We start from the raw sequence: 12053 nt of genomic DNA, 5'->3' as shown, positions 1-12053 counted from the left end.
GAGGGAGCAGCAGAGGGAGAGGGAAAAGCAGATTCCCCTCTGAACAGGGAGCCTGATGAGGGACTTGATCCTAGGATCCTGGAATCATGACCTGAGCTGAAGGCAGAGGCTTAAAGACTGGACCACTCAGGTGCCTCTCACCTGAGAAACTTAAAAAGAATCCCAGTGTCCAGACTACACCCCCACACCAATTAAATCTGAATAGCTAATGTGGTTCAATGGATTCCAGTGTGCTCCCAAGTTTAAGTCCACTGTCTACCACGTTGGACCCACACGGAGCCCAGCACACATCAAGGAAAGCACAAGGCATGGACTTGTTTATATCCAAGTTTTATGAGAAAGCAAACACAACTGTGAGAAACCTGAACACTCAGGGGTGGCTGAGTCTGAGTACCCTCCAAAACCTGCACCGGGAGAGGGCCAAGGACAACTTGACAGATGCCCGCAATCCGTACATCAGATCCCGATGTAAATGATCAAGGCCACAGAGAGATAAGCAGAATCCCAGCGTGAGTCTGAAAGGCAGCTGTGACGGGGGTGTCTGTCTGAGCGACCCCGGTCTCTGGGCCGGCCCTGCTCTCTTCCTGGGCTCTAGGCAGGGAGGGGAGCAGGCGGGGTTGGCTCAGTAGAACTCTGGAGGAACCTGAATGGGGACAGGGGCTGGCCGAAGAGAAGGCTCATTTGTACTTTTTGGAGGGGAACTCCCGGCGGCCTTGGCCCTTGCTGCCGAAGTTGCGCACACGGTGGATGACCTGCAGCTGTTGCTCGATGGTGGCCGTGATGTTCACGTCATCAGGGATGTGGACGTAGCGGACGTTGCGGCCGGTCACAAAGAGGTCATCCAGCTCGACCTGATGTCCCCAGCGGTCTGTGTAGGTGACGTTGGCTAGGCGGATGTTCATGAAAGCATCGACATTGTCTATGCGGCCGCGGGCCACGCTCTCATCCCGCAGGTCCACGGTGGTCACCTGGCCCTGGAGGCCCTGCAGCAGGATGATGAGGCTGTTCTCGGAGATGGTCCGCTCCTTCACCGAGTGGCTCACCGCCATGCTTCCATGCCCAGAGCTGCTGGCTGTGGGAGCAGGAGCACACAGACGGGAGCTGTGGCAGGCTTGGGGGCTACAACTGCGAGCTCCCCTCCACCAGGCTCTGGCACAGATCTCTCCAAGTCAGCCTGGCCAGGCTCCCCAATCTCTGTGTCTGCGGAACACCCTTTGGGCCAGGTGATTGCACACATCTCACACTTGCACATGTCTCACAGAACCCTTCCACTACCAGGCAAGCCAACAATTACTTCTACTCATCTTGTAAATAAAGAAAATATGAGCAAGAGATGGGACGTGACTTGCCCAAGGTTACACAGTTGATGCCTGGAGGTGCTGGGATTCAAATCTATCACTGCCTGACTCCTAATCCCACATTGCTGCACATTCAATCACCTGGTGGGTTTTTCCTGGCTGCCACCGCCCAAAAGGTCTGATTCATTCAGTCAGGGGTGGGGCCTAAGGTGTAGTTTACAACCTTGCTACTTAAAGTGTGATCTGTGGACCAGCACTAGCAGCATCACCTAGGAGCTTGCTACGCATGCAGAATCCTGGGGGGCCTAGGCAGCTCAGCTGCTTAAGCGGCTGCCGTTGGCTCAGGTCAGGACCCAGGGTCTTGGGATCAAGTCCCACATCCGGCTCCTTGCTCAGAGCGGAGTCTGCTTCCTCCTCTCCCTCTGCCCCTCCTCTTGCTTGTGCTCTCTCGCTCTCTTTCTCTTAAATAAAAAATAAATAAAATCTTTAAAAAAAAAGGAATGCAAAATCCCTGATCTCTCCCCAGACTGAAAGAATCTGAACTTTACCATGATCCCTACATCAATCACTCGTAGTTCTCACATGTTGGTGTGGTGTCTCGGAATCACCTGAGGACTCGTTAAACTGCAGAATGTTGGGCTCCCCTCTAGATTTCAAACTTAGTAGGTCCAAGGTGGTGCCAAATAATGGTAATTTCTAACATGTTCTCAGTTAACACTGATGTTGCTGGAACGGGGCCCATGCTCCCAGAATGACTGGTCTACACCATACAACCACCATGGAAGAAGAAATTTTGGTAAAGTGGAAAACAACAACAACAACAACAACAACAACCCCGACATGGCAGCATATAAAGCACACAGGTTTTGAAGGCAGAGAAAAGTAGGTTGGAATCCTCACTCCACCCACAAACCCTGTAAACCTAGGACAGTTAGTTACTTAATGTCTCTGAACCTGTTTCCACATCTATTAAACCAGAGGCTAAACGAGGCCAACCGAATCTCCCCACACAGAATGTCCTTTGCTTTCATCACGACCTGATGCTGTATGAATGTAACTCTGTCTTATCTAGTCCCTCCTTTCAGACTCTCAGTGTAAGGTGGTGGAACTTTCCTCCCTGAGACCTCACTCAACCCCGACCCCAGGCTGTGCAGAGCTGGCGTTAAGTGTGGCAACCCAGACCACACCACCGACGGGGGCGTCCAGCCGGAGGAGTGTAAAGACCCCACCCAGGCTTCACCAGAATGCCACTCCGGCGACAGTAAGGACTGCCCGGGGTGGAGGTGGGGTTGGGGGTTGCCCGGCGGGGATGGGGGGACGCCAAAGGGGCAGTCCCGGGCTCTAGGACGGGCTCTGCCACTTCCCAGGTGAGCGACCTCGGGCAAACCGCTTAGCTTCTTCAAGCCTGTCAGCCCAGCGGGAAAATGGGGATGGTGACGACCCTTTACTCACGGAGCAGTGGGGGTGGGCGTGGGGAGATGGGCTCTACTCGGCAAATCGGGAAGGAAGCGCTTCCCCGGCTCGCCGCCGCTCTCCGGAGTTCCGGGCGCCCCCGAGCTCCGCCCCAGGCTCCGGGACCCAGAGCACCGGACTTCTTCCGCTTCCCGGCCCGCCTCGTCGCCCAAACTAGCTGGCGCCTCGCGTGGCCGCTTCCCTCCCGCGGCGGTGCCGAGAAGCCATGGCAACAGCCGGGCCGCTCTGTCCTACCGGTGCATAGAGAGCGCGGCCGACGTAAGCTTGCGCCACGGCGGACGCGCCCGGAACTACAACCCCCAGAATGCCTCGCGAGCGCCACGCTCGCGCTCGGGCGTTTCCGGGCCTGCGTCTTGGGGTGTCTTCGTCACTGGAGCCATTCATTCTTTAAACAAATACTCATTGAGCGTCCTCCGTGCGTCAGGCCGCCTCCCAGGCTCTGGAACACACAGCGGTGACCAAGGAGATGATCAGCTCCCTGACCTGGCGATCCATAAATCTGCTTGGGGCGGGCTTCCGTACGAAAGCTAACAAGAAAATGTTAAAAGTCCTTCAGAGAATTAAAATAGGGTGATGTGATAGTGGCCGGGTGGCTTTTTATTGGATGATCAGTGATGTCCTGAGACGGTGACATCTGAGCTGAGATCAATGACATAAAGCCAATTTGTGAAAACTAGGAGAGGAGCACCGCGATTAGAAGGAACTGTTTGTGCAAAGGACTTGGTGGAAATGTGCTCGCCAGTTTGGGAAAACGGAGAAGCCAGTAAGACAGGACAGTGGTATGCCAAGAGGTGGGAGAGGAAGCAAGAGCCAGAGTACTTATGGCTTTGTAAGCCAAGGTAAGGGATTTGGATTTCTGCTTAGGAGTGCAGGCTCTGGAGGCAGTGCCTAGCTTCAGATCTGCTCCCTGCTAACTGACTGTCCACAAGTGAATCATCCTCTTTGTGCCCAGGTTTCCTCAGGTATTACTAGAAATGCAATGATAGGCTATGGGGGGGGGCAGGGGGTGATGTGATCTGATTTACATTTTTCAAAGGTCCCTCTATAGCCATGGTAAAAGCTTCAATTTCCCTGTCAGAAAACAAACAAACAAACAAGGTAGTGTCTATCTCAGAGAATGGACCTTCATTCATAGGTGCAAGCACCTGGCTCCATAGGAGTTAGGCTTGTTTCATTCCTTCACTCTCTTTGATTTCCAGCTCCCCCAGGAGGCTTCCCCTTTCGCCAAAGATCACAGTTCGTCTCTTCTCATTCTAAAAATAGAATCTGCCTTTGTCCTCCATGCCAGCTACTCTTGTTTTCCTACCTTTCACACTTGAACTTCTTGAGGAGGCCTCTATACCTGTGGTTCTCCAAGGGTAGTCCTTTTCCCAACTTCTAGACCATTCTCCTCCTTAGTTTTTTTTTTTTTTTTTTTTTCCTCCCTCGCCCCGCCCCGGGGCATTGTATCATTTGGTTTGTTTCTTCTCCATCTCTCTCCTTTTTTAAACCTCATTCTCCTGCTGCCTAATATATGTGCTTTCTCTGGGGCTGTATTCCCAGCCTCCCTCTCTAATTGGTCACATCTATACATGCTGCCTACTACTATGTCCTGAGTCTCTTGCCTAGCACACCAGCCCAGACTGCTCTGCAGAACTCCGTTTTCCAACTGTCTGACGGTTATTCCCACATGTCTTAGTAGTACTTGAAAGTCAGCATGTCTACAAGACGGATTTATGTCCTTCCCAAATTGGTTGTTGCCCTGAATTTTTCTACTTCTGTGGTTGCTACCACATTTTTCAGCTACTCAAATTGAGCACCTAGAATAAGCAGGATAAGTTTGATCATTTCTTGATTCCCTGTCCCTATCAGTCACTGAGTCCTGCAAATTCTTGGAAGAAGGGTCTCCCACCCTTTACTTGCCTTTTCATTTTGACTTTTGCCAACCCAGTTGAGGCCTTCTTTCTTTCATTTGATTCATAATAAAAACCATCTTACTGGTCCACTCATGAATGGATTCAAAATACAGTTATGATCTCATAATTTACCTGCTAAGAAAACTTTTGATTCACAAGCAGAAAAGATTCCAAGGCTGACACTGATCTGATTCCAACTCATGTTCCAGCTGCATCTCTTTCAGGTTCTCTACTCAAGCCCTCCAAGCAGTGTTTCTTAAAGTGTGGTATGGGAACAAGTTGCTTTCATGGAAGGCTTTGTTTCACAGAATCAGAAGCGGAGCTCGGAAATCTTCACATCCAATAATGCGCACTAAAATTTGAGATCCGATGTCCTCCTCTCTAGGTAGACCTAGCCACTCAGCAACTCAGACAAGCCCTCCACTCCTGCCTCTGCCTTTGTTATCCTGCTGCATCTGCCTTAGATCCTCTCTTGTTTATCCTTGGCTGTTAAGTCCAATCTCTCCTTCAAAGCCTGGCTTAGTTGCTGTACCTTTCTTTTTTTTTTTGTTTTTGTTTTTTTTGTTTTTTGTTTTTTTTTTAAGATTTTATTTATTTATTTATTTGACAGAGAGAAATCACAAGTAGATGGAGAGGCAGGCAGAGAGAGACAGAGGGAAGCAGGCTCCCCGCTGAGCAGAGAGCCCGATGCGGGACTCGATCCCAGCACCCTGAGATCATGACCTGAGCCGAAGGCAGCGGCCTAACCCACTGAGCCACCCAGGTGCCCCAGTTGCTGTACCTTTCTGAAGCGATTACCCACCTTATAGTGATTACCCACTTTGGGAGCGATGTCTCTCCCCTAACCCCTGTAACATGTTGCTTGCTCTATGTATGTTTCTCATATGCAGATTCACCATACTTATTTATGTGAATCTTATTTCCTCCCCAGCTAGTCTCCTGGGTGCTGAGACAGAGAAGGCCTTAGGAGGCCTAAATGCTTCACACTACAAACCAGTTATAGGAGGAACACTGGTTATGAATGTGGTGAGGTGACAGGGATCTGAATAAAGATGGTGGCATGGGAATGGAAAGAAGGGCTGAATGTTCGAGACTGAAACAAGTTAATCCGAGTCTTTGAAGGCTGATTAGATCTGGAGTGTAGGTGGGAAGAGGAGGAACCAATGACTAACAGAGTCTTTTTTTTTTTTTTTTTTAAAGATTTATTTATTGGGGTGCCTGGGTTACTCGGTTAAGTGTCTTGCCTTCAGCTCAGGTCATGATCTCTGGGGTTCTGGGATCAAGCGCCATGTCAGCCTCCCTGCTCAGCAGGGAGTCTGCTTCTCCTTCTGCCTCTTCCCTCTGCTTGTGCTTTCTCTTTCTCTCAAAGAAATGGATAAAAGATTTATTTATTTGAGGGGCAGAGAGAGAGTGGACGTGTCTGGGGGAGGAGCAGAGGGAGAGGGAGAGAGAGAATCTTAAGCAGACTCCCTGTTGAGCATGGAGCCCAAGGCAGGGCTTGATCACAGGACCCTGAGATCATGACCTGAGCCAAAATCAAGAGTTGGATGCTTAACTGACTGAGCCACCCAGGCGCCCCTAAAGAAATTTTTTTTAAGTTTATTTATTTTTTTGGTAATCTCTATACCCAGTTTGGGGCTTGAACTCACAACCCCCAGGTCAAGAGTTGCATGCTCTTCTGACTGAGCCAGTCAGGAGTCCCTCAGTGATTTAAATTGTAACTCTGGTTATCTTGAGAGATGGTGGGATGACCCTGTAGGGGCTATCTCATTTTTTGGCTACTCAGTCAATTAAATTCCTTTCCTCACATTTGGAGGAATCTGACATTCTATGCATTTCTGTGGGAAGTGGGGTTCTGCTTCCTACTACAGATAATTTAAGGGCCAGAAATTGTCTCTGATCCTTGTTGGCTATGGCATGGGCTTGCGACCTAAGCCAGCAGGGACTGTTCAGGTTCTGTGTCTGTGCCTGTACCATCCTAGGCCTGTTGCTAAAGCTGCTGCTGGCACTGGAGTCCCCTGCCCTTCCTTGGCTCCTGGTGCCTTTCCTTGGCTCCTGGCCGTTCTCTCACGCTTCTCTGGTCTTCCTGACAACTGTGAGTTGCCTAAAGCCCTTTAAGTAGATTCCTCGTCTAGTGAAGTAGTCGGAATTGGTTTCAGTTTTTTGCAGCCAAACACCTAGCCTAGTGCTGGGTCCACTTGAATTGCCTTCATTTCAGGAGACTTGAATGTCTCTATTCCCTTTAGATGAGCTGGTATGGTTTAGTTTCTTTTTCTTTTTTTAACGATTATTTATTTATTTGACAGCCAGAGATCGTCAAGTAGGCAGACTGGCAGGCAGAGAGACAGAGGAGGAAGCAGGCTCCCTGCTGAGCAGAGAGCCTGATGTGGGGCTCCATCCCAGGACCCTGGGATCATGACCTGAGCCGAAGGCAGAGGCTTTAACCCACTGAGCCACCCAGGCGCCCCTCTGGTTTAGTTTCTAATTGTCAGAGGATCACAGAATCCCGAGAGGGCAATACCCAGGTCCCCTGCTCCAAGTCAGCACCCGGTGCCAAACCCCTCAACAGTCCCTTGCTCCCAGGCATCTGAGTCCAGTGTTAGGATTTTTGGTAACTTCTACATTGTTTCTAGTTCCTTTCTATGGAAAACTATCCTATTCTATATTACATTAAAGATTTATTTATAGGGGTGCCTGGGTGGCTCTCTCCTTGGCGGGGAGCCTGCTCCACTGCCCACCCACCCCGGCCCCGCTTCCCTCTCTGCCAGCTTGTGATCTCTGTCAAATAAATAAAATCTTAAAAAAAAAAGATTTATTAAAAAAATATAGATTTATTTATTTTAGAGAGAGACCGAGAGCACACGCTGGAGCTGGGGTAGGGGCAGAGGGAGAGAGGAAGCAGACTCCCTGCTGAGCATGGAGCCCCACTCAGGGCTCTCAGTGCCATGACCCTGAGATCCTGACCTGAGCCAAAACCAGGAGTCAGGCGCTCAACTGACTAAGCCACCCAGGCACCCCTCTATTATATTTAATTTTAGAAGTTTCTTCAGCCTTTTGAAAGCAAGGTAAATGTACCAAATAAGTAAAAATGACATCAGTGTTGGACACTGCGTTATGAAGTGGTGTGGAAGGTCTCAGGGAAAGTGAGCCTGCCGTGCAGGCGAGGAGAGGGGTCACAGAGATGTCCGAGTTAATAGTTGAAAATAGCCTTTTGGAAAGAAAGTGATGTCAACACTTTCGGGTGCTGCAGGGCACAGGAGAGCCTGTGGTGGGGGGGCAGGGTGAGGAGGGAGAGGAGAGGAAGAGTGAGGACTGGGGAGAGAAGCAGGGAGTGAAATAGGGGCCATCAGGCAATTGACAGAGCCTTTTTTTTTTTTTTTTTTAAAGATTTTATTTATTTGAGAGAGAGAGAAGAGCCAGGGGGGCAGGAGTGGAGGGAGAGGGAACAGCAACACCCTGCTGAGAGCGCAGCTCACCCCAGGGCTCAGTCCCAGGACCCCTGAATCAGGACTGGAGCTGAAGGCAGATGCTCAACCGACTGGGCCACCGACATGCTCCTGACCTGGCCATTTTGACAGACTTTTAAAAACGGCTACAGCAACATCTGTACCATGCAGAGCAATCCTCAGTCAGAAGGCACTGAGGGAGAAAGGGGAAGTGTGGTCAGAAAGTAGGATGTGAGCCACTGTGGCCAAAGGGCAGAGAGTTTTAGGAAGAAAATGGGAGTTTAGAAGGGCCACAGAGAGACTTCCAGAGGTCCAGGGGAGTGGGGAAGAGAGCAGGCCATTGCATGAGGCAGAGTCGGGGAAGTCAGGGCTGGAGGAGAAGGGAGAAGGATCTGTGTGGTGACAGGAGCGGGAGGAGGGGGCGGGGGAGGCAGCTGGGAAGCCCGAGTGTCGCTGAGGGAACAGCGGAACAAGGACCGCCAGGGAGAAGCCGAGGCCCAGGGGGTGGGTGGGAGCCGCTTGGCTGGGAGTTCAACCTCAGCAGCCCTTCAGATGCTGTCTGACCGGCAGAAAGAAGGCTGGGTGTGACTGAGGGAAGGAAGGGTACAGATAAAAGATATGCTGAAGTGGGGAGGAGAGATGAAGGAAAGCACAGGAAGAAGTTGTAACTGAAGCTGGGAGGCCTTTAGGACATCCAGAGACTCGTGTCACAGGTCCTTGGCTGACACCATGACTACCCCTTGAAAATGCCCAATAAGGCCCCAACATTTCAAAAGGAAGCGAGAGATTTTTATAAAGACAGAGGAGGGCAGTTGATCAGAGCAGATGGGCAGATGTGCACATCTGGGGTTAGGTGTCCCGGGCCTGCCCCCAGCTCAGTGGAGCGGCTTCACCATGACCAGTGCAATGGGGGGGTTTCATGTAGTTTGGGGAACTGACAGAGAAGGTAATGTTATTTTTGTCAGCAGAGTCACCACTGGCCAAAAACAAGTAGAGAGAGAGAGAGAGAGAGAGAGTGTGTGTGTGTGTGTGTGTGTGTGTGTGTGTGTGGTGGGGGGAAGTGTTAAAGAATTCGGAGGAATTTCCGTTGACCCTTGGAGTGCATTTTGACATTCTCATTTAAAAAGGGTGAGTTGAAAAGGCTGAGAATTTACTTCACACTAAGTCACAAAGCTCTGAGGGGAAGATCCAGCTGGGATGGGGTTTCCTTAATCCAACCCCTGGTAAACACTTCCCTTAACTCCCTCTCCTGCCAGCTGTCCAGGAATTTGGCAGCTGAAGAGGAGTTACCCAGGGCATAATACAAAGGGAGTGAAGGTCAAGTAAAGGTTGTATTAGTTTTCAGATTTTAATTTGGGTCTTTATGATTAGATACTCTGGTAAATATATTTTTTAAAGTTTGCATTTCTCTTTTTGTGGTTTCCCACAGCTTAAGTTGGCTTCTGTCCTGGATATAAATCCGTGATCCAGGTGCAAGCGGACAAAGGACTGTGCCCCTGTTTACACCTGAGGATCTCTGGGATCTGGTAACCATGCTGGGTGGAAGAATTGAGTTCACCTTTAAGAATGGCTAGAGGGGCGCCTGGGTGGCTCAGTGGGTTAAGCCGCTGCCTTCGCTCAGGTCATGATCTCAGGGTCCTGGGATCGAGCCCTGCATCGGGCATCAGGCTCTCTGCTCAGCAGGGAGCCTGCTTCCTCCTCTCTGCCTGCCTCTCTGCCTACTTGTGATCCGTCTGTCAAATAAATAAATAAAAATCTTAAAAAGAAAAAAAAAAGAATGGCTAGCTACATGGGGTGCCTGGGTGGCTCAGTCAGTTGGGCGTCTGCCTTCCGCTCAGGTCATGATCCTAGAGTCCTGGGCTTAAGCCCCATATTGGACTCCCTGCTCAGTGAGGAGCCTCTTTCTCCCTTTCCCGCTTCCCCTGCTTCTGCTCTTTCTGTCAAGTAAATAAATAGAATCTTTAAAAAAAAAAAAAAGGAATTGCTAGATACATATGTGGACTAGATGGGGGGGGCTTTAGTCTTCGAACTGAGGGCTAAATACACCCTTCCCCCTTTTCTTTCTCCCCTTCACTCTCACTTTTTATACCTTTCTTCCGGGAACCATCAAAGAACTTTCATTCAGAAGACTTTTCTAGGGGCACCTGGGTGGCTCAATGGGTTAAGGCCTCTGCCTTCAGCTCGGGTCATGATCTCAGGGTCGTGGGATCGAGCCCCGCATCAGGCTCTCTGCTCAGCGGGGAGCCTGCTTCCCTTCCTCTCTCTCTGCCTGCCTCTCTGCCTATTTGTGATCTCTGTCAAATTAATAAATAAAATCTTTAAAAAAAAAAAAAGACTTTTCTAGAAAGTTGCCGTCCATAATCTAGGGCATGCCAACATTATATGTACAGGAATGGAAGAGTATGAAACTCAGCTGAGAAGAGGGTAGTCCCAGGAGAGCTGAGAGAGAGCAGACCTGCCCCCAGTGGAGTTAGGTATAAGTCCCAGTTCTCAGCTCCCACCTGGGGCAGGGCCTAGCAATCTGTGCACTCAACACTGTATCTGGGCAAGCCAGGTTTATGCCAGCGAACGAGTTCTTTCTCTTTCTTCCAGCTAAGGGAACCGAGGCTTAGTGAGAATGACTGCCCAAGAGGCCATGGTGAATTTGGGGCAGGGCTGGGGCCAGAGCCCAGTGTCCTGACTCTGACGATGGCACACCTTCCCCCGAAGTGCACTGGGCACTGTGGTGGGACACCCTTGTACCCAGGGGCTAGTTTCAAACGAACACTGATGCGATGTTAGTACCCAGTCAGTACCCAGTTCACGTTTGTGCCAGAGCAATCCCTGGCTTCCATTTTCTTTGCGTCCTCCTGCCTCCTTTGATTGCCCTCAACCACCATGCAGGTAAACTTGTTTTTCTCAATATCTATGAAAGTCTAGAGACATGAAAGCCAGAGGTTGCCTCATCACAAGGCTGCCCTACCAGAGATCTGTATCTTGTTTATTTACTGAGGGAACAGACACGTTTGAAATCATCCGCATGGCTCTGGGAGAGGTAAAGGGAGGAGGCTGCTTCTCGGCAGCTGGTGGCCCACCTACAAGGCCCTAGGACAGGCTCGGAGCAGGCGCTGAAGTCTGGGTTTGTAGCTCAGAACAGGATAGACCCTTTCCCTTCCTCTGTCACCATTTCAGGCCATGCCAACTGGTGGCCAGATTGCTTAAAAGAGACTAAGACAGAGGGTACTTTGTAAACTGTAACAAGCAGCTTACACCGTGATCTGCTTCTCCTCCCCAGACCACCTTCCGTGGGCTTCTGCAGGTAGGAAGTGAAGCTGTCATCCGGAGGAAGCAACACAAGTTCATTTGGTGATTTATTTTTCTGTATGCAATTGCTATGCCTTAGGCACGCTAAGGACAGCTTCCCTGACCCTCACGTTCCAGAACTATGTCTGCCTCCACTCTTGCCACAGTGTCAGGAGCCCGAGTGGTCCTGGTGGTTGGCTCCATGTCAGGCAATGGCCAGCTCAGCTCTGTCTCTCTCTTGCCTTCTGCCATTCTGGATATTACCTCCCTGGGACTCAGTGGACCTTGACCTCTAGATGTTGGCTGGCCCTGAGCTTGTCAGTTACTCAGTCCAGGATGAACATGCGGTGGAGGGCTAATGCTTCTTCCTGAAGCAATTAGGGCAGCCCTGGCCTGAGAGATTTTACATGGATCTTAATTAGACTTGGCCTCCTGCCAGGGGAAGTAACTCATCTGGTCTTGGGAAGGGAAAGTGGAACAGCATGTGTGCCTCCCACGTATCCTATCCACTTAAGGCTCTGCCCCGCCACTGAGGGCGAAGTGGAGATGGATGTCATGGTGCGTCATGCTGGGGGGAGGCCGGTTCTTTAGAAGACAAGAACACTTGAGTGGCAGAGTAAGACTCTGGGGGGCAAAGGGTACACATCAAACAAACTGTT

The 12053-nt window shown here is 50.4% G+C and overlaps 1 protein-coding gene across 2 annotated transcripts; it reads right to left on the bottom strand.

Moving 5' to 3' along the window:
* Positions 1–313: 313 nt before the first annotated feature.
* Positions 314–3069, bottom strand: LSM10 (LSM10, U7 small nuclear RNA associated). 2 transcript variants are annotated; one of them, XM_032302630.1, is made up of 2 exons: positions 2751–3069; positions 314–1072 (listed from the first exon to the last, which is right to left on the bottom strand). In XM_032302630.1, the coding sequence occupies exon 2, from the start codon at positions 1047–1049 to the stop codon at positions 678–680; it is 372 nt and encodes a 123-aa protein (XP_032158521.1). In that variant the 5' UTR covers positions 1050–1072; positions 2751–3069; the 3' UTR covers positions 314–677. The 2 variants fall into 2 exon arrangements, with proteins under 2 accessions (XP_032158521.1, XP_032158520.1); XM_032302629.1 differs by having other exon boundaries at positions 3006–3041.
* Positions 3070–12053: the final 8984 nt, after the last annotated feature.

The sequence above is a fragment of the Mustela erminea genome, chromosome 10 (assembly GCF_009829155.1).
Source record: "Mustela erminea isolate mMusErm1 chromosome 10, mMusErm1.Pri, whole genome shotgun sequence".
Lineage (NCBI taxonomy): Eukaryota > Metazoa > Chordata > Mammalia > Carnivora > Mustelidae > Mustela > Mustela erminea.
Note: the sequence above shows the minus strand (reverse complement) of the source record. Positions and strands in the feature narration are given on the sequence as shown.